This window comes from Oryzias melastigma, linkage group LG7 (assembly GCF_002922805.2).
Source record: "Oryzias melastigma strain HK-1 linkage group LG7, ASM292280v2, whole genome shotgun sequence".
NCBI lineage: Eukaryota > Metazoa > Chordata > Actinopteri > Beloniformes > Adrianichthyidae > Oryzias > Oryzias melastigma.
In genome coordinates, this window is record NC_050518.1 from 13,138,549 (window position 1) to 13,162,004 (window position 23,456).

A 23,456-nucleotide genomic window follows, 5' to 3' on the forward strand; every position below is an offset into this window, starting at 1 on the left:
ATATTTATCACAAGTTATTCGAGTTATAAACTGACCAATCAGATGCCTCAATAAAAGCAAGTGGTGCCTGATGGCCCCACCTCTAACGTTTGATTGACAGCTTCTTAGTGGGAGAGGTGTTGGCTTCAAACAAGCTCACTTATGATTGGAGACAGTAGTTCCTGTATAAATGTGACTCAGACCGACTCAAACCAATCGCTGTCGGCGGGTTTCAAAACGGTGAGGAACGTCATTTTCTATGGTGGGTCAAGTGATAATATATTTATGGAATAAACTAATACATTATGAGAAAAAAGTCATAATTTTATTAAAAAAATACATAGTCATTATAAAGAAAAAATATAACATAAAAAATCTTGAAACTAAAGAAAAAAGTTGTAATTTTACTGCAATAAACTTGTAAAATTATGAGTTTTTCTCATAATTTTACAAGATAAACTCATAAAATTAGAAGAAAAAAGTTGTGATTTTACGAGAGTGTAGCTGTAAAATTATGAGAAAAAAATTCACTTTTAAGAGAATAGACTAATAAATTTTAGAAAAAAAAGTTTACATTTTAAGAGAAAAAAACTAATAAAATCATGAGAAAAAAGTAATACATTTCATTCAGCACAGTTGTAAAATTATAAGGAAAAAGTAATAATTTCACAAAAATAAACTCATAAATGACGTGAAAAAAGCCGTAAACTTATAAAAAATAAACTTGTAAAATCATGAAAAAATAGTCACAATCTTACAAGAATAAACTTGTAAAATTATTAGTAAAACAGTTCCAATTTTACAAGAGTGAAGTTATAATTTCATAACTTAATAATTTAGAATTTATGAGAATTAAGTCATAAATTTGTGAGGTAAAAGTCTTTTTAAGGAAAATATAAAGAACAACAATAAAATAAGCAATATTGTATTATATGAGAGGCATAGAGTGCATTGTAAGATCCTATACCTCAACATGGGTTTCACAAATAAGGAAATACTAAGTATTTTAGTGAGTCAATATTGTTTTATTATAACTATAATAGCGTTTTTAAAAAGTGGCAGCAGACTGGACCTCTTCAGAAGAAGATTCTTGACCTAAAGAGAGTGGATTTTCTGCAGGTGAGCCGTTTACATTGTCAGCAGTGTAGCTGTATAGTTGCAGAGGTCCAAATGCATCATGGCATATAGATTCCTATGATAAACTAAGGCAATTTTAATGGATGCATTAATGGGTCTAGTCTACATGTAATGTAAGAAGAGGCTTAAACTACTGACTATATTTTCAAAAAGTCATGGCTTTTCCTTTGTGAAATTACAACTTTTTTCTCATAAATTTATTTTTTGTAAATGTATTTATTACTTATTTTTTTTTTATTTCAATACTTCATTGTACAGATGAGCTGGAACAGTAAAGAAAAGGTTTTTCTGTGAAGTCAAAAACAGCAATATGACAGCTCCAGGAGAAATGGCTCCCACAATCTGACACACTCCAAATACAAGGCCCAGTTAAAGCATCTGGCACATTTTCAAAAGATTTTTTTCCTTTGTTTAGCTACAGTTAATAATCTTGGAGTAAATTAAGTAAGCCGAGAGGATTATACTAATCATACACACCAAATGGGACATGCTTTTACTCACACGGGAAGCTATGGTCTCCTCTGCTTTGATGCAGTATTGGCAATAGTGGAGGAGATGCTCGACATATTAGCAGTAAACCACCTTCAAGAGCAGGCTGCTCCTATATTCACACTACAACACAGGCATAGTCATAACACAATCCTTGTTTCCCTTTCTGCCCAGCAAACTCATCCAATCAGACCCAGGAAGCACAAGCAGCAGAGCTTGTAAATCATACTTTAGCCCATGTATGAGGAGTGCACGGTTCTTTACCGTCGCTCTTTACACTGCTCTCAATGCATAAACAGTTGTAAATCAACGGATGCTGACAACATCCACTCTGCACTAGATGGAAAGACTGACAAGATGAATTTCCTCTGCAGACTTTCTGTAAAATTTGGGTACAGATTAGATTTTTATATTTCATGTGGAAAGATCAGTTTACAGTTACAATTCTTTCGATTAACTTTGGTTATTGGAACATAAATTCCATCTTAGTTAAAATTTTCACCGACATCATGAGCTGCTACTGATTATAGAACATGTAAACACTTTTATTAGCTTTGCCGAGTGGAACTTGTGGGAGACTGAGGGAAATGTTTATTTTTTTTCCAAAGTAATTTGTTTTTATGACCAATAATTTTCTAGGAAACACTAAGCAGGAAAAAAGCCACAGGAGTTAGGAAGTTAGCCAAAACAAAGTTAAACATGTCCCGCATCTCACCACAAATACTGAGAGCATGACGTGAATATTATGTTTACAGAGGGGTTTTTTATGTTGAACTTCCTGCACAGATGACTGGTTTGAAATATCAATTAAATCATCAGTGGGATGTCCAGATTAGATTACAGATTATTATGAAACTATGTTTAATAATTTAGTGTATTTCCATGAAGAAAACAGTCTAAACTGGGTAAACTTTAATATTTGTGTTGTGGAAGCTAATTTTGGGCTGAGAGGGACCTAGCTGCAGACAAGATGACGCCTGCATCATCTGCTAGTAACACAAACTATACAATTTAACCTCACCTTAATCCTAATACTAATCCTAATCCAAACGTGTTCAGATTGGTAGAAAAAAATAGTCATTAAAGATTAAAACTGGAAACAAATTACTGTTAGTGACATTTTTTTGAGCAATATAGAGGAATTTCAAGTTCAGGTCGAAGACTTGGTGTCCTCTTGCAGTAGATGGTGCTTTTGTCGAGAAGGTCCTGGTTCAAATTCCAGCTGGGACCTTTCTGTGTGGCGTTTGCATGTTCTCCACATGCATGTGTAGGTTTTCTGTGTGCACTCCTCTCACAGTCCAAAAATATCCTTCATAGGTTGATTGATTTCTATAAAATTGTCCCTGGTGTCTGTATATGTGTGTGACCCTGCAGCAGACTGGCGACCTGTCCAGAGTGTTCCCCTTCTTCGCCCAACAGTAGCCAAGTTAGAATCTGGTGACCTTAAAATGGAGACAGTGGGTTAAAAAATATAGATGGACTAATAGAAACTAATTTCTGAAAAACTTTAAGAAAATACAACTTCCTTACATATTCGCTAAATAGTGCGAATGCACAAGAAATTTCCCAAAGTCTTTGCGAAAAACAAGCGTGCATCGATGCACACTACATTAGAGAATATAGACCACAAAGCTTTGTGGTCGAACAATTTTTGCAAAAAAAATTGTTTCAATGTATTTTTTTTAATAATCTATCCACATTTTCATCATTAGAACTCAGTGGAGTCACAAATAGACGTCGTGAAATGTTCGTATTGATTCGATTTTCACTTTGTGAACTCTGTGACGTCATATCTGGTGTTTAGGAAAATGAAATAAAAGTAGTGAGCATGGAGTCTGAATTGCTTCTTCCAGGGCACTAAATAGTCCTGCACTATATATTTTTAATAGTTATGGATTATGGTGTGAATTCTGACATAGTACATGAGTTTAATAAGAGAGAAAACATGACATCCTGCTCTTCTTGGTATATATTTTCATGAATTTTCTTTTGAGTGAAATCAATCGACGCGTGTGTTTGTACTTGTTACCTTGCTAGGACGTTTTCCTGTCCTTGTTGGGACCCATAGGCTTTTTTGTATTGATAAAATCCCCCTGTTGATGCATCATGGGGTGGTCACTGAACTAAGTGTTAATGACAGCTAGACAATTGTACTGCAGCCTCAGCCGTCAACAGAGCCGCCCTCTAATTATTGGTTCTCCCACTGTCTCAAACACGCTCTCCTATTGTTGGGGCTTCTCTGGTTTTAGCTCAAGTGTTTCATCTTTTTTCACTCTCCCTTTTCTCATCTCTCGCTGTCTTCTGGCTCCGCTCCCCCCACCCCCCTCTTCATCCAACTCTTTCTGAAAATGATCCCTCCTCCTGAACGCATTTCTCCTTGACAGAGATGTGATTGAGGATGTGTATTTAACCGCTCTGTCCACTGAGAGGCCCTGAGAGTGCAAATCTGCCTGTGTATTTAATGTGAGTGGTCATTTGACTCGGGGTGGGCACTTTCACAGGGTATTTGCTGTCAGAGTTCGGTCATATGCTAACAGTGTGTGTGGAGGGGGGGTTTAGGTGTTTTACTTTGACAGAAAGGGAGTCAGAAAAAACAGTAAAGCTTACAGCTGATAAGAGGCTTGAGGGGTCTGCTTTTAATCAGAACACACGTTTTTAATTACAAGCCTGCATCCTCTCACACCCACCTCACTCCTTCTAATCCAGAGACCCCCTCGGAGTGCTGCAATCATGGGAGGCACTATCATTTCCAGTGTGGGACATCAGTCTCCTCCCGGAGGCAATTCTGTGATGCCCACTCTGCTCACACGCTCACAGCGCTTTCTATTTTGGTACTTTATCTAGAAGACAGACGCTTTTTGGTATAAATATCACTAAATGCCGGCCTGTATCGTCTCCCATCTTCTCCCATGTTTGAACTGGAAACAAAGGACACTCAGCAAACAGCAGTTGAAAACCACCCGATAGTTTCCTGCATAAACAGATCTTTGTGTGAGGGGTGTAAAACTGAAGGTTGATCTCACTGAGACAGAAGAGACAGCATGCATACTCATGCATCATCATTTAGCAGTCAGAGTTTGATCTCAGCAGATTTGGCCCAGTTTGACCTCTGCTGGCTGTGCTGTTACTGTGGAATTAATGTGTCTGCTGCTGTGACTAATCATTACTTCCCTTTATTAAAGCTTGACGTTGATGTCTGAGATCAGTTCATTCTCTCTGTTTGTGTGCCTCTAAAAATGAGTTAGCGGGCAACATAAAAAATGTTTGCACGGGATTTGGGGATTTGGGAGATGTAAACAAAGGGTATGTTCAGACTGGACGCATTTGGTTTTTTTCCCACTGATAATCTGGAACAAATTTTGAGTCTGAATAAGCCAAATACAATCCTGGTCTTGAAGCGGTCTTGGACTCATCTTTTGAGGTGGTCTGGGTTAGTTTCCAATCGGACTCAGCTTTGGTTTGCTGAGTTTCCTCAGTCTGAATAGTCTCCATGCTCGGTGAGGAGCAACTAAACCAAAACGGCCACTGTGGCCGGTCATTACGAGGTGTAAACAGAGTTGTGGAACAATGATGAGACACAGCAACTCATTGAAATTTGGTTGAATGTATGCAAACTCATTAAAACAACTTTTAACGTGATACACATTGCTTCTAACACTGTTTTCCCAAAAATCTGTATGTCGTAAACAGTTATATAAGTACCTGCTTAGCAGCAGTAAAAAGTATTTCATACAGACGTTCAAAATTGGTCATAAAAATTTAACGTTTGAATAAGAGAACTATCCCGACAAGGATTGCAGCTTAGCACTTCCATTTTTCTTTCTCTTGCTGCTTGGCTCCACCCTTGTAATTCCTGGCCAATGACTGAGGAGATCTTTAGCCACATGGTTTTGTTCGCAAAATTTGTTTCAAAACAGAAATCTACGGTTGACGGCAGTCTGAACACAGACCAAATTCAAGGTTCATGACTCAATTCAAATCAAATTAACCCTTGTGCTGGACCCCACGAGACAGTGCGCTGAACTTTTTTTTTAAGGATTTTTGATCTTCACTGGTGTCTGTGGCAAACATAAAATCCTGTCCACCTTTGATCACACATCAATATAAGGGTGGGGTCATCTGGACCCCAAAAGAGATCACAAGGGTGAGCGGACTCGGTTGGATCCAATAGACTTTTACGGTCTGAATCCACCGTAATATGTGTCAATATCGGATTATTGGTGCTAGTTCCAAAGATGTGTGTGTCCATCTCTTTTAGATGTGAGAGCTGCCTCTCCACCCAGTGGAAGTGTTACTGGGACCAGGAGAATCACCTCTGCGTGTCCAGTAAAGATGACTCAAAACACAACCTATTGGAGGTGAGTAATTACCTTTCCAATCTTTCAACCAGACAGATTCCAGGACTAGCTCATTATATTGATGTTGTTTTAGACAAACCCCCAGACTCCAAAAAAACGTTCAGGAATGATCTGAGCTCAGACTTTTGGGCACTAGTCATCATGGGGCAATCCACTGTGAGGTTCTGCTGCGAGTGTCTCAACATCAGTACATAAAAATGTTGAAACGGCCATAAAATCTCAGGAGGTTCTACTTAACAGACTCATAATAGGGCAGTGTGCCACTTTAAAGCTCCTCTGACCTTCTCTAAGTAAAAAAATAAATAGAACCAGTTTGTATGTACACTCAAGCTAAGTCTTCTTTTATGGGGCATGCGCCTGGAATAATAGATTATGTGGATATATTTCCAACAATTAAAACCCAGCAAGATTGAAAGTTCTCTATAAAGCAATCAAATCCATGGCTTTACAAGCAAAGGATGTGAAAAATGACACTGCATTTAAGAGTCCCGCTGCTTCATTAAAAGCCATACTTTGGACACTTTCATGACGACATCAAAACGGGGCCATCCGATGAATCATCTTGGACTTTTACTGCAGAGCTAGATCCCATGGCCCCTGTGGCCCTACAGATCCTTCACCCTCAGGGTCTGACTCCCATTAGATGCTTGTTCACAGTCCTGTTCTTGTACTGTTTTGTTTGCTTTTCATTGCCATGGCTGTTTGTTGATTGACTATGGATCCCATTAGAATTGGTTTAACAGCTGCTGCTATAAAACTATAACAGCATCTTTACAGCAAAAGCAATAAATCGCAGCGACTCTTGTTACTTTAAAATTTAAGACCAAGAGAAGCAAACAAGTGAGGGCATGAAAAGTTTTTAAATTGTTCTCGGTATTTCGATTAGCTCATTTTTAAAAATGGGTTTCAAAAATAGAGGATTTTTCTACACAAGGACACCATGAAGCGAGTCCTTCCTGCTCTGCTGAGCCCATCACAGTGCTCAGCGGCTCTGTTTTTCTAATCTCTTAACGTCATTCTATTTGAAGCCATTGTTTTCCCCCCTCAAAGCGGGACTTCACCCTCTCATATCCTCTTTCTTCAGATAAACAGGACAGGTATTCTGGGTTGCGGATGTGTGCAGGGGAGCCATTGTTTTCTTAAACTCCTGCATGTCATTTCCTGCCCCTAAACGCCCCTTCTCATCGCAGAGTGCGGCTTCCTGTCCCAAGCTGGTCCCTTCAATGGTTCCTCCATCACCGTCAGGAATGGTCCAAGACTTCACCCTGTCCCTCGTCAACATCCAGGAGGTATGACGGATAGCCTGCGGCTACACGGCTGAGGCTGGACTGTTTCCAAAACGCATGTTGTGAAAATGATTTGAATAAAACAGAAGCATATGGTGTGTTTGCTTCTAGCTGAGCTCAAAACAGATGGATTTAGCGTGTGCTGTGATTTGGGTCAGTGAAGGAGTAAAACTTGACTCCTCGTGGTGGGCTTAAAATTAAAAAAAAGAAAAAAAGAAAACACCTTCATGCCTATTTTGCTCTCTGCTCATCTGACTGTGCATGTTTCGCGTCTGAAAATCTTCCTGCGACCGCCTGGTTGTATCTTCGTCAGCACAGTGTTTAAACGTCTGAGGCAGCATCCTTCCCTTTTTTTTGTGCTCATTTTCATTCCTAATTCAGCAAGTCTCACATCAGTTATTGCAACTCAAACTTAATCCACTGTGAGTGAGCCAGAACCTCATCCTGCACCACTGATAAGGAGGCAACAGTGGTCTCCTGAAAATTCCAGTGCTGAGTAGTTGCCAGGCGTGGTCAGTCACACGCCTAACCCTGGCCGGCTTCTCGAGCCCTTTTCTAGTGTGTTACTATGGTGACAGACAATGAGTCACACACACACGTACATTTCCTCCGGTTAGCCTGGATGTGATCGTCCATTCAACCTAGCCCTTAATGTGAAAGTTGATTCAAGCTGACATTGTTTCAGTAATGTCTTCTTCATGTCCACCTGTCAGTTCAGCAGGAAGTTTACTGTCAATCACGTTTGGCATCTTCAAAACGCATCACTGTCATGGAGATTCTTCTGAAATGTATGACATTTCAAGAAAATATGAAAGAAATTTGTTAAAACAACATAAGAAATACCTAAAATTTTCTTCTCTATTAAGCTCATATTGAACTATTGCTAAATGAATGCATCAAAATAAAAGCCTCTCAGAGAAGAGTGGTCCTGTTTAAGGTGGACTGACAGACAAATGACTTCCTCCACTTTACATGTTTATCCTTTTCGGCTCTTGCTTATGTTGGCCTTCCTATAGTCTTCACCTCACACGTGCTGGCTGAGAAAAACTGAGCACTCATTTTGGGAGGAATAAATTCACACTCATTATTCTGACTCCCAGTTGAATTCCTGAGGTGTGGGAGTCCAGATGTTTATGAATATAAATTCTGAACGTCTTTTCCTGGCAGGCAGAGTTATTATGGGTTATATCCCTTTCATGGTGCCATTTCAGAGTTGACAATTGTTACCAGACCCGTTTTGAACGAGCATCTCTTTGCGCATGTTAATTCGGTGAGCTCAAGTTCTCAGTGCAGTTGCAGTTATTTTTCTAATTCAGAGAACAGCGTAGTATCACATTTTCCTGGCTGTCATGGTGTAAAAAAGCATACAATTGCTTAAAATAAGTGTTTTGCATAACAGAAGGAGAACTTGGAGTGTGACTTTGGAATGGAGCAGCAATATGAAGCCACATGGCTGGACGACTCAACCGTCAAGTGCAGCGGGGTGACAGTAAGTGTGGACAATGACTAAACAGAAGTAACAAGTGTGTCAGTCTGGTCTGGGATTCAGTCTTTACTGTTTCTACTTACTGCATGCATTATTCCACTGTTGATGCTAATTTGTGAGCTGTCTGAAATAGTATTTTCAAGCTGTTTGTGATTTAAAGTCCCACTCCATCATCTTTTGATCTATTTTAAGTGTTCCCAGTGGTCTCTTAATTATGATTATGTCACTTTTTTTGCCAATTAAAAAAATATTGTCATTTTCAAGGACATAGTTTCTGCAGAGCGGCAGTAGTTGATTAGAAATTCTCCTCTGAGTTGTGGGCGGGACGGTAGGGGTGAAGTAAGCCCATCCCCACTTCCCATCACCCATCTGTTTACATCAGGGGTGTCAAACTCAATCGCACAAGGGACAAATATCCAAAACGCATTTATTGAATACACTAAAACTACATTTTTAAACTTTAAAAATGTAACTTTTTGACATATCTATGAATAATAAAAAAGCAGGAATATTATTTCATAATAAATTAATTTAAACCTTAAATAATAACAAACGATTGTAGTTTCTAGGCCACACCTACAATCTAAATTCAACTGAATTTTTTCATCTCCTCCTGATTCACAAGGATTTGAATAAATAAATACTCAGAAATGCAATTTTAAGGTTAATTTTCTTTATACATGTCCACCATAATCAGAAAAATGCCACATGAATGTGTTAAAAACACTATTTTCATCAGAGTGGGTCTTTAACATGAGCTTATTATTATAAACTATTGTTTATATTACAGTATCAACGAATAAGGACAGCTTGTTTTACTCATTCTTTGTATTTCTTTCTCTGTACTTAGCTGTCCACTAATCAGAGGAGTCAAGTTTTCTTCCTTAATCTGAGGAGCAAAGGAGACTTCAGTGCTCAGAGAGAGGACATATTCATTGACAGCCCTCATCCAATCAAAGGTAAGACATGAAACCCATGATTAAGGAGGTGCGCCAAAAAGGAAAAGAAAAGTATAGCTCTCAGTCATCCTCCAATCTCTTTCTCAGCTTCCCTCCATTTGCAGTGTAATTAGCCCACCACCACAACAAGAAAAATAATCTGACACCGTTTGCCCCGAGAATGCGTTTCACCTGAGAACAGATGTTTTTTTGATGAGATGGGTGGATGTGGAAAATAAAGCATCACTTGAAGGGATAGACGGTGGTATAGGCACTTTCACTTGTGATGAGAGCAGTTTGTGTAATACAATACATAATTTGCCACCAACTAGTAATTTAGCATAATGTTATGGTCTGCTGACGCCTAATTACACACAATAATTACGGAAATAGGCGCTTCGGTATAAGGTGGTATCGCTGCCTCTTAGAGGCGATGCCCAAATCTACTGCGAGGACAGTCTGAGCTCCATGACAACAGGGATGATGAGATGTGGCGTGTGCAGTTGAACTTGGCGTGTTGCTTTGTGGCGCGGCGACAAGCCAAGCCTTTTGCTTGTCCCGGTCCCAGATGTGCCGTTCCCAGTCCATGTGTCTCGCAGGTGTACAACAGCCCTGGGCCACTTGCCACACTCTGTTTAACAGCGACGACGGGCGTTTCGCAACGTCATCACATTTTAAAGTGACACACACTTTATTATAGACACGCAGACCCACGCGCGCTGCAATGTGGACACAATCGCTTGCACAGATGCATCTGCAGCAACACAATTGGGACATCTCACTGGGAGGTATTTTGGAATATGAGCATGATCATCTGTTTTCTCTGGCTTTGTTCTCATCTTCCTGTCACTTCTTTTGTTTTTTTCCCTACTTTATTTTAGTAGCCATGAATTTGTCATCCTTTAAATGCTTATGCTGGATATTCAAACCCAGTAGACTACATGGTCCATGCATGAAAAAGAGAATAACTGAAGGTAATGTTTTATCACTGCGGAAAGTAAAAGTGCATATGGACACATTTTATGTAGAATACATCACACGCTTAAGTGATGTGCCAGAATCAACAAAATTGATAGAAGATAGAAGCTTTATTGTCACTTGCCTTCATTGCAGACTAAGTGAAAATGCCTATCCTGTGACCATGAGAGTGAAACATTAAAACATTAATATAAAAAGAGTTAGATAAGAGACTAAAACACTAGTAAAATGCCAAAAAATATGAATAAAATGGCAATAAAATGTAAAAAAAAGAATGAAAAAGAAGCGACCCCACTCACCCTAATTCCTCTAACCCCCATCAATGAGCATAAAAAGCAGAATTTGTTCAAAAATAATGGTAGATAAATTTATTTGTCCTTACAAATGACTGAACCAGGTTAAATGTTGCTCCTTGTGGAAAATTAAAGATCCAGTAAAGTTAGCACCAAAACAATAAATGATCAATAAAACAGCAAAGTGATGCTTGCATCCATGTTTCTTCTTTATTTCTTACCTCCTTTAAAGAAAGAGGTTTTAGTGTTTTGGGGTACTATTTGGGCACATTTTTCTTCTTTTTTTTCTCCAGTTAGATAAGGAAACAGTATTATCTTTTTGATACTAGTTTTCATTTTGATTTAGTTTTCAATAATTAATTCAAACATTAGATAAATTATCATCATATGTATGCATGTGCATCCCTGACAAATTTCCAAGCATTCATGGGGTGGAGTCAGGACAAACCCTAGTCAGGTCAGTGTTCCATACTATAGAGACAGACCACTAAAAACACTCACACTCATTCAGGGGGTGCAATATGAAGCCATCAACGGAACAAAAAAAACATGTTTTTTGGACTGCATGAGGAAGCTGGAGTGCCCAGGGGAAAAGCCACACGTGCACACATGCATGAACTCATCACAAGAAGACTCCAGCGGGTTTTCTAACCAGGACAACTCTGATTTCATTTCAGCCAAAAATATATGTTATTCAAAAAAAATGCTTACTATAATCCTATAATGAGTGAATTGTCAGTTTAAGATTATTCTGATTGCATCTGAAAGGTGTCAAACTTTCTGCCAAATCCACATGAAATTTACTTCACTTTGACAATCCCTGTTCTGAGGAGCAGCCAAGACAAACATCAGTGAAGGAAGGAATTCCTGCTGTGAGTGGAAATACTTGGACCACTGATTACATTCGCTATAGGTATCATACTAACTAGGGGTCTAAGAAAATATCGATTCAGTGAAATATTGCAATACTTCATTTGGCAGTATTTGTATCGATTTAAAATGATGCCAAATTGATAATTATTTAATTATTTAAAGCAAATATGTAGTTCAGCGTCTTATTTTTGCTTTCCATTTAAACCTCCGACCACTAGTTGGCAGCAGAGCCCACCGAGTGTCTTTGAGCAGCTCTACACACACCAAAACAAGAACAAGATCTCGCGACGAGAACTACTTTTGTTAGTACTTGTGTTTTAAACTCATGATTAATTTGTTGTTGTTACATAGCGAAATGAGACATTTACAACTTAGTTCCATATAAAATGCTAATTGTGGTTATTTGTGGCTCATGTAAGAATGAGTAAGCATGTTGAAAAAAATATTCTTAAAATACTAAAAGAAAATCACCATGATTTTGCTTGTTTAAAAGCAATTTTTATGAGATATAGTTGTAGTGCTTAAGGTTCTGATCATTTAATACAATTTATTTTACTTTTTTGTGAAAGGTGTTTTAATACACAGATACAATATAATATAAGTCACAATCTGTCACAATCTTTTAAAAAAAGATGAAATATTGATTGCTGCTGTCTTGGAAAATATTGGGACACATATCGCATCGTGACTATACTGAAAAAAAAAACAGCTATTACTCAGTCATTCTGTTAGAATAATCATTCTTGCTCTGATATCTCTTTTTAACATTCTTGCTGAACTTAGTTTCAGCAATATTTTCTATATTGCTAGTCATACAAGTTATAAACTGTCCAGTCAGATGCCTCAAAAAGAGCATGTTGTGCCCGCTGGCCCCACCTCAAACATTCAAAGCGTTTGATTGGCAGATTCTCGGACCAATCACTGCTTGCTAACGTCGTTTGGTCCCAAAATAGCAAAATTGAGCGATATCCATATTGAGGTAAAATGCTGACTGGATTTCGTTTGAACTCCAGGTGACAGGCTTGTTTTGTCCCTCTCTATTCATGTCAATGATCGTGACACATGTATCGGGATACATAGTGCCTATAATGAACCCCATAATGCCTAAGGTTATTTACAATTTTATAAAAACATTCTTCTTGTTCAAGGTGATGCTAAAAAGGGGAGTCCTGAGGTCTATTAGCGGCATACGGTATGCATGGGTGAATATTTGATTTACAGATGTTGCTTACCTTTCGGCCTTGCCCTTCAGGAGTTGCCACAGCTTTTTTTCACCTGTGGTTTGGCAAAGATTTTTACACCGGATGCCCTTCTTGAACAAACCCTGTATCTTATCCGGTTGCCAGTCCCACAACTGAGATATCTAGCTCCTTCAATATTTTATTCACAGAGATGTACTTCATTTTTATACATATATATGACTTGTTTTCCATCAGTTTACGACTAGATTAAGTGTATTTTGATAATTGTTTTATTTAACACTTGTCCGTCTCTCTCCTGTCTCCCATCTCCCTCTAGTGGAGGTGTACAACTGTGGAGTTGGAAGCTCGGACTGCTCCCAGTGTTGGGGCCGTGAGGTGCAGGGCCACCTCTGTGCCTGGTGTGATAACAGCTGCAGGCCGAGGGATGACTGTCAACCAAACGAGGACCAGTGTCCCGCTCCTGAGATTCACAGAGTAAGATGACTTTGGACCACAAGCACTCACACCTCTCCTCCCCACACCTCCTTTCTGCCCTAATTTTCCAATGTTGAGTCATGGGTGCAGTCTCATGGTGAGACTCCCTCCAGGCCTGTCTGTCCAGCACCATCTGAGATGGTTTGAAGAGTCAGCACTAACATTAACACCGGCTACACCGCAGTCCTCCAGGGACACAGCTCAGAGGATCTGCCTTTTCTTGGCACGAGAAAGCCTCTCGCTCTGCGTTATAACAATATCTTTGTGGATTGGGGGTTTGAGAGCTAAATTTGTCGACTCTTCCATGAAGGAAACCACAAAGCTCTAAGAAGAAGCCATGAGAGATTTTCAATTTTGAACCACAACAAGCCACTCCGGTAAAAGGAATTAATGAGTGTTTATCTGACATGGGATCTGTTTGTGGTCACGTCATCTTCATCACAGTCGAAGGCTTCCGTCCAACAGTTTGTGGATCTCATTTGGATGATCGTATTTGCTTGTTCTTGTCACTCTAATAGGAGTGTGTTTAGATACAACCTCCAGACCTTTTTTTTGCAGCTTATAACAGCACTGTCAAAGTAGGCGGTCATGGGAAGCACGGCTCACATGAGACCCAGTGGGCCTGAACTTCCTGTAGATAAAACCTGCTCGGCTTGGGAGAATAAGCAAGCAGAACAAAGCAAGTAGACACACAATCTCTGTCGCTCTCGCACACACACATAAGCCCACAATCTGTCACACAAACAGGCCATATTGAAGCATTCTCGATTATCCTTCATTCTTTGTAGCTGTCAGCAGACTGTGACTAACAGGATGCTCTGTGAGAGTCTAACGGCGGCGGACTTCTGACGTGACTTAAGTTAGCTGGGCAGAGACGGCGTATCCGCACGTCGGGTATTGTTGCTCTCTCTCACACACACCCCTCTGCTGCTTGCAGGAGAGCTGGTTGGAGTCAGAGAAGACTGGGGCTGTGGTTCAGTGGGGTGCATGATGCAATACTTTGGCAGCATGTTTTCCCAGTGAATCCACAGGGGTTAGAGCCAGAGCACTCCAGCTTACTGGCAAAAAAAGAGATCTTCTCTCCCTAAAAATTCACTCCCACTGTAGCAGCTCTTTGTTGCACAGGAGTGCTGCTAAAATAATGAGACATGTTTATCTTCGGACTGTCGTGTCACATACAATCTATTCCACATGTTAATAGCGCCAAAATATCAATAATAAAATGGAAGATTTGATTATTCACTGAAATGTTCCACATGTGACCTAATTGTGAAAAATGTTCTCCGCTGACTGCTCTGACAAAGACAAAGGAGACATTTATTTTCCGAACAAGTTCTTTGTTCTCATGCGAAGTGGAGGTTTGTCCGCCGCCGCTCGAGCCTACTCACATCCGCATCCAAAACAGGAACTCCTAAAGATGATTCATCCAGGAAATAAGACAAAAACAGCAGAGCGACTCGGCGGAGACCTGAACAATTCGGAAGTGAGGATGGGGGATTTGTTTGACAGAGAAAGGGTGGAGAAGGGTGCAGCACAGTGAGGAGCGTTTTCCTGTTTTTGTCCACTCATCCTCCTTGATTAGGAGTTAGGATGCTGGACTGACAGGAAGATGAAAGCATCAGAAGAGCATCTAAATTGTGGCAATAAATTAGGACAAAGCGTCTTTATTTCAGCCATTTAATTGGGCAGATTGAAAAAAAGTACCCCTGTGCACTCTGCATTTGCCGCATCTTTGATGTGCACTTCCTGTGTGATTAATCACTTCAGCGTTTTGTCTGGAGGTTTTTTTGCAGAGACACTCACACCTTGCAATCTCCCTGGAGGGCTGGCAGAGTTTGTGCTGTAAATCAAGACTGGCAGACTTGTAAGAGGTGTAAATGAACAGCATGCAAGCTGCTGTTAATGTCAGTGCCCAATGGCACCGCAGAGACACACCAGGTGCCATAAAACACATTGGTATACTAAATAACCACATTTTTGTGATAGTCTTTCATGAATGTGAAAACATGCTTATTCTTGCGGTTATGTGTTGTTGCTAAGTATACAGTAACTCCACTAAATGAGGCTTTTTGCAGTCTTTTTGTATGTGCAGCCAAAGGGCAAAACTTTATTGTAAGCAGTGCAGAAACAGAGTGCTTCTGTGTTTGACTCAATGCTTTTAAACATTATAAAGCTATTATATATTATTTCTTTTTTTAACCACCTCCTCTTGTCGAAGGGAAATGTAAGGCTTATTTATCTGGGCTCCCATTCTCGTTGGTTTTTCATACCATTCGGATTCCAAGCCAAACCTTGTCCCCTCCACTAGACCAAACAGAAGTAATGTTTTCATTTTCAGCTTGGTTTCTGATAGAGTTGGAGCCGGACTAATAACACAGAGGGGTCACCGTGACCTCAACACAGCCCGGAGGTTATTTGGAGGAGCACACATGCTGCTGGTGCCGTTGGGCTACAGTGGCAAGAAGATGGCAGATCTCTTCTGTCTTGGCTTTGCAGATGCTATCTTTAAAGTTGTTTTCATTATAACTCAAAGGGGTGATGGTGAATGTGGAATTAAAAGACCAAAAGCGAGGGCTGAAATGGCGCGTGAGAGCACGCCTCTGAACAACGGCAGAAATAGGACTGAGGAATTTGACGGAGCAGACGCGGGAAAACAGATGAAAGGGAAAAGCGCTGTGCATTAATTCCCCTGTTGAGGCTTTGCTCTCTCCCCACCATCATCAGCATTCACTCTCCTCTCGACACTCGGTTCTCTAAATTGCCTCCCCACTCATCCACCTTTCTGTTGTGCTCTCCACCTCGCCTCTCCAGGCCTCCCTTTCTCACTCTGTCTGTCTCTTGTGGGACGTGAAGGGGGCTCTTAGCCTGCTCTTTATTTGCATCTGCTATAGAGGATTAGAGGCTGAAGAGTCTCAGACTGGCACAGTTAAAAGTCTTCTTTATGTGTGTCTAAACCTAAACCGTGTGTCTATTAATTAGATCCTTGGCTCTTTGTGCGACACACTCCATGTCAAAGCCAGAGGTGCCATCTCCTAAATCTCATGTTAAATTAATTAACATATATTAATTGTGATTATTTAACAGTAAGAACTCTTTTATGGTGCACATTACAGGATTTACGCTTACTCTTCTTTCTCTTTGTTCATTATTTCACTCTGTCTCTGTCAGATCTCGCCCCTGAGGGGTCCTGTGGATGGAGGCACTCTGCTGACGGTACAGGGCAAAAACCTTGGTCGCAGGGCAGAAAGAGTGAAGGTCTCTATAGGGGATGTGCCTTGTTATCTGCTGCCTGAGCGCTACACCGTCTCTGTTGAGTAAGTATAACAACATTGGAGTATTTACACTGGATTTTGCAACGTTTCCCTATTTTTACGCGGCCACTGCGGTGCTTTGGAATGCGTCCCAAAACCTCGTCCTTTTCCCTAAATAAAATGATGTACACTGTCCAAGTGGCAGAAAGATGGAAGAAGTAAGCTTTTGCTTTGTACTTCAGCATGATTTTTATTTAAAGCCCCGTTAAAATATGCAGTCATGTCGGAGCTAGGACTTGTGATGATAGGTGACAATTACTGGTGGTCATGGCAACCAGACATGCTCTCAGGCAGGTGAGTGTTCAGGTGGAAGGCGAGCAGAAATACATACACAAACACCAACATGCACAAACTCACATAAACTCAAATGACGTTAAGAAGACACTGCACGTGAATCTTGAACTTTGATACTTTATTATCTGATGCATATTTAAAGAAGACTTTTCTGAAAGGAGATTATTTTTTTTTGTTTACCTGCATGCACTTTTATATTCAAACAAAACACCAAATATTTAGCAAAAATTTTAGATTTTTTAATCATTATGTTTTTTTAAACCCTTTGATGAAATCCACAAAAAAAATGCAATATAAAGTTTTTACGATACATAAATATCCATTATGATACGTTTTTGCTGACAACAATATTAGTTTAAGATGCAAAAACATTGACGCGTGTGTTCAGGAAAAAAAAGTAACTTTTAACCCACTGCTTCAAATTTGATTCACACACTTTTGACATTATGTAACTGTGTTATAAAGAATTAATTATCAACAAACTTTGCATTCTTTCAATACAACAAGTAGTGTTTAAAAAATAATGACAAGAGTTGAGTTATTCTCACCATGAAGTTTGGAAAATGAGCTATTTTTTCCCACCAATAGTGTTTTTGAGAGTTCATGGAAGTAGCCATTTTGAAATGAGCAGGAAACCTCTTCTACTGCCTCTAGTGGAATGATGATGAACTACAGGGCAGGAAACAAGGACCAACGAATATACAATGGGTTTTAAATAAGGAAAGTTTCGATTAAGCTAATGCGATAGGCCAAAAGACTTAGAAATGTGTTTATCAGTCATGATACGAATGGTTATAAAGGGTTAATAGAACTGAATGGAGTCTGAATGAACAAAAATGTTAGTTTGTTTGGGAATGCCTCAATCTAAAACTGTGTATTTGGTATTTGAATCAGGTTTCTAATGTATTGTGAGTCAGAGATACAAATTATATGTTTTATCGTAACAAAAAACATATTAGTATATTACAGAAATTCAACAGCTGCCATCACACAGATATTATCAAACACATTTTTTAAAATTTTTCCATTTTTCTTTACCCATTGCTGTTTAGATGTGGTCCGTGTTTTAAACAACAGTACAAATACAGCATATCAATTCTCTGATTACACATGGAGAGACAGCAAAAATATTACTTCATTGATTTTTTATTTATTTTTTTATTTTTTGTTACTTCTACATCACATCTGACCTAAAACACGTCCACAAATAAAGACTTCCAATCCCAATCTCCTCCCAGGATCTTATTTAAGGTTTGATGTTACCACAAAGCTGAAACTTTGGTTTTTAAAGAGAATTTTGTATCAAAATAAAGAATAATGCAGTTTATCTAAATCAAGCAGCAAAGCAAAAGTTGTAGTTTTGATTAAAAACAGGACCCAAACTCACACGGAAAATTTAATCTTTTTTTTTTTGCTTTTAAGCTATAACGGGAGCAAAATCAGCCATCAACACAACAGTAGATATGCAGTGGATTTTTGCATTAAACTGGTAGAGTAGCCCTTGTAGCTTCAGAAAATCAGTGTAGACGGTTCAACTGTGGCACTAAAAACATTTCAAAAATCAGCTTCGGGAGGTTGCTTATCAGCACAATCCCTGGAGAGCTAAGGAATTAATTGACTGAAGCAATGAGTAGAAAGTAAAATCTATTTGAAGAAGACAGTGGGAGCAAGGGTTAGTGAGGATTTGAAGTTTTTCATAACTCAGAGATTATGTTGTTTCTAGCTTTATTTCTTGGAGATAAAATTCTGTGATTTCATGTCACAGACGTTGCTTTTATCCTCCTTGGATAGGGGTTTTGTCAGATGATGCTGGGCTCCTTCTTTTAAGCATTGTGCCTTTCAGTTGCCTGATCCTTCACAAGAGCACTCGCAGTAAAAAAAAAAAAAAACTTTTTCTAGTGGGAAACAAAAGCTGCAGTCCACGTGACTCTGTGAGATTTTGTTTGAGAAAAATGATCCAGTTATTAATCTTCCTTTCACATATGTCAGCCTTGTCCGGGTCTTACAATGACAGCGATCCCGAGTGTGTTGACTTTTGACATATTCATGTGGCTAATTTTCTCAACTATTATTATGCAGCAGATGTCTAATTTTGGACGATTCTGTCGCTATCACCCCATAGCTCAGCGACCATCATACTGTTGCCACGGAGACAGCGGACCCCCCTCTTTGACAATGACATTATAGAACTCAGTGGAAGTCGGTAACTCTACAATTACATTCAAACTTCCAGTTGGTATCTGCAGCGCTCCTCGAATGAAGCTGTTTATCTGGTCTTGCTCCACTGAAGCTAATCATTGTTTTAGAACCAGTTCCAGGATGACCCATGGGTCTGACCTGTCACTCCAGCAGCCCGACACGTTCCCCCGAGCGCGGCGTGTCAAAAACTACGAATCGCATTTCACTCGCAGCTCGTGTCGTCATCACTCATTGGCTGTTATGACAGCGGAGCACTTCCTCTTTGCTGGAAGTTCTGAGGCCGTGACAAGTCATAACACATCACTGCATCTGACCCTGTCAGCACATTTGACTTGCTCACATAGACTTGCGCCTACATGCTTCTGTTTTGTGACATTCATGGACTGATTGAGCTTCATCATTTTATTCAAATTCAAATAGTTTCAACTTTTTATGTATTTTTTAAACTTAAACACAAAAACGTTTTATATACTGTGTAATTTTTCTGATTTTTGTGTCTGGAAACTCTGTAAGTCCCGATTCAACAATATTATTTTCTATCATAAAATCGTTCCAAGTGGTCTGTAGTTTTTAGCCAAAATCAAAAAGTCTGTGTTGATTTTATGACATTTTCTGCAGAGCATAAGAATTTTGCCTTTAAGTCGTGGGTGGGACTGCTGGCGCAAAAGTTAGCCTCCACCAATTTCCCAGCATTCCTTTGTTTACACTCTCTCCTGCTAGCTTATAGCTCTTCCCAAGCCCAAGCTAACATTAGCATCGCACAAAAAATGCAGCCATACAGTTTTGATCGTAGATGGCAGCTCAGACGAGAAAAATAAAAACTTTAAAGGGTAACCAAACATAGAAGTTAGAGGCTGACTCCACCCAAATTTGAAAAACCAGTCAGACGGGTGAGGCTTGGGGGCATGACTGCTATCATTACTGGAGCTGTAGATCATGACGTCAGACTTCTGAAGGTATTACAATTGAATTTTGTGACTAATCACAACTGTAATACCTCGATTCAACCTGTAGGGGCAACCCACAGATGATTTTTGACTAATTTTTTTTTAGAATTAAGCAAGTTTATTTTAATTTATCAAAAATTTGGCAATGATCAGCAGACACCACTTTTAAAACCCCATTTCTAGAGGTCAATAGACAAAAAAATAGATGATTTAGGGTTTGGTTACTCTTTAATAGATCTATTTGTCTGCAAATGGATGCATCAGAATTGGAGCGGAGAAAGGAGACTGGCTGGGTCACAAACCTGAGCTTTTTTTTTTTTCCTCCTGATCCAACACAATTTGAATAAATACATATTCAGAAACACAGTATTAATCTTAAATTATTTTATATATGTCCTCCATTCTGAGACAGATGCTACAAGAACATTTTTAAAAGCACCAAAAACATGATTTTCACAGAAGTAGGTCTTCAAAGACTCCTTAAAATTCTGACAAAATATCTCTTTCTAAATGTTTTGATCCCCCTGGTTCTTGCTGAAGTTTAGGGCACAGACTCAGGAGCGGGTGTGTTTGACCCCGTTTAGCACAGCTGTAGAGACAGGTTTCCGCTCTTCTTCTTGAAGGTGAAAGATCACATCTGTGAAATTGTGGCGCTCTTCAGAAGTTGTTCTTCTCTCTGCCGGCGTTGACATGTTAATTAATGGCTCTGTCAGTGTGGGCAAACCTCATTTATTGGAGTGCTGCTCTGGATATTTGGCTACAATCTTCTACGCTGCCCTCGCTATCATTTTTGCCCTGTGAACAACATACAGCGTATTTGTAACCCGATACGTGCAAACCTGATTGGCGAGGATCCTCGTCAGCCATGGGAAAAAAAACTGACGTGAGGGCACTTCAGAACATGCCCAAATATTACCTCTTGATACTCATAAATGCCTGCAGCACAACAGTGTCGGAATATGGAGCAAGGGCCATAGCAGGCGCTGTTTGCTCTTACTGTCAATCACCACGTCCTTTGCCTGGGATCATGCTGTATCAACAACCCTGAGACATCTACCAGAATTACAGTATTTCGGGTAATTGCACAATGTTGGATGAAGTCATGCATACTTAAATGTGGGTGCTTTGCACCATGGGAAATGCCATCTATTCTAGTGAACCTCAAGTTCAAGAGAAATGATCTGGCATCTGTTTTGATAATTACTTTAAAGAAAGTCATTTTTTTCCAGATGTTTTCTCCGTGAAAATGTTTCAAATTGTTCAGATTTGCATTCCATAATCATTTTAACATCATCTAATTGTCAGAAAACCTTAAGGACCACCATGTTTTTCAAAAATTTCAAACAACCTCTAATTATCTGTTATTGTGTCCCAATAGTTCTTCAGGTGTGATCATGAAATACATTCACCTAACAAATTATATTCTTTTTTTTTTTTACTTTGCTCTGTTAAAATGCTGCTGGTGGACTCCATCCCAGCTCCTCTCTGCTGATAGCCTTTTCTCAGTTTCTATTCTTCCAAAAATAATGACTTCATATTTGTCATATATGCTCTGAATAATCCAAGACAATATGATTCAGCAGCAGACATCATATAATGTGATGTGTTTTGATAAGACTTTGAGGTTGAAGAAGCCTCACGTGTTCAGACTTCATTCATGCTTCACTGCCTCTTATTTCCCTCAGGCTTGAACCTGTGAATAGTCATGTTTCATTTAAATTGCCCCCTTTTATCATTTTTTCTCTTAATTAAAGCATGTTAAATTATGCGTTTTCCTCCTGAAGAGCGCCCTTATGCCAGGTAATTGGAATGAGTTTAATACGGGGGTAATGACTTTTTCTTTTAACCTGATGTTCTTGTTATTAAGAAGCAATACAATGGAGCCCGCTATCAACAGATCGTCAGCATTCTCAACAGCTGCTTAGGTGTGTGAACAAAGTTCACGGATTAATTGAGCTCATTAAAGGTTGCATTGGTTCAGGCTTAGATACAGTTAACAGCACAATTCAGTTTCACATGGATAATACCTGTTATTTCAAAACTCACTTAAACACAGCCGCCTCTGCAGCCCAGACACCATGACCCCCTCCCCAACCAAACGCTGATTTGTCCGGTCTTTTATTACCACACACAAGTCTTCCTGCATGAGTCGCTCCACTTGTGAAAATTCCTCACGAGTCTGCTGTCAATCATCCAATCACTGGCGGAGAATTTCTAACCACTGTAGCAGCAGGCACCTAACTAAATAAACTGACAAGCTGTCGAGCTGGAGGGGGGGGGGATCATGCGAGGCGATAAAGGTTGCATCCCACCTTCAGAAATGTATATCCCACTGAGATCCTAGAGCATTAGGTCCCGGGGCCTCGCTACCCCACCGTGTCATTAATATGAGACGTCCCTGTAGAGCGCACGCCGGTGGCACACAGTTTAATCACAGCCAGGAGGCGGCGGAACAAGCCTCAGCCTCTCCCTCTGTGGTTAGACACATCTGGTCAATGGAGCTTTGAACTTTACATCTGTTAATATCTGATATCTCTGGGCTTTATTTGATTCCATATGTAAATGATGAATTAGTTCATAACTACCATTCTCTGAGATTAATTATATGTCTTTGTTTAGCAGCCGTGATCAGATTTCCCTCACTTGCAATTCGAGAAAAGAAAAATCTTTTTTTTTAATCAAATCAGTATTGTGCGCCGTATTTCTTTTTATGTGTGTATACCCGTAATGTGTGGGTTATTAAAGGGTCTCCCATTGTGGTGTGATGTCCCCAGGCTTGTGTGTCGCACTGGGAAGTCTGTGCATGACAGGACGGATGTTGTCCAAGTGGAAGTTGATCAGAGTGGGAATGGCGTGTCGAAGGAGAGCTTCTCATATTTAGTGAGTAAAATCCTCCTTCAGATTGTTTGCTCTCTGTCTCTTCTTCCACACTCTTCTTCTATGCTTTTGTTTCTCCCGTTCTCCACTGGGAAAGCCTTCCCGGGAGTGTCCGCTGAGTGTTAACAGATGCGTTTTATGAGTCAGAAGAATGCTGATGTGAAGGAATCTTCAAACATCCGTCTGACTCCCAGCTAAGCACTATTGTCATTTCGTTTTCTGTTCCAACCTAAACAAATATCATGATTATTAGATCTTTATCTCTGGTCAGAGAGAACTAGCCAATTTATCTGGACCCATGTGGAAAAAGAGCATGGAAATACCCGTTAAGTCCC

At 39.7% G+C, this 23,456-nt stretch overlaps 1 protein-coding gene across 1 annotated transcript in view; it reads left to right on the forward strand.

Moving 5' to 3' along the window:
* The window catches only part of plxnd1 (plexin D1), a 74,362-nt gene that overhangs the window by 20,016 nt on the left and 30,890 nt on the right, over positions 1-23,456 (forward strand). The window contains exons 8-14 of the mRNA XM_024293277.2: positions 5,864-5,963; positions 7,154-7,252; positions 8,649-8,738; positions 9,586-9,694; positions 13,336-13,493; positions 16,662-16,807; positions 23,019-23,124. Of these exons, the coding sequence (XP_024149045.1) occupies positions 5,864-5,963; positions 7,154-7,252; positions 8,649-8,738; positions 9,586-9,694; positions 13,336-13,493; positions 16,662-16,807; positions 23,019-23,124 (808 nt within the window). The remainder of the gene's footprint in view (positions 1-5,863; positions 5,964-7,153; positions 7,253-8,648; positions 8,739-9,585; positions 9,695-13,335; positions 13,494-16,661; positions 16,808-23,018; positions 23,125-23,456) is intronic.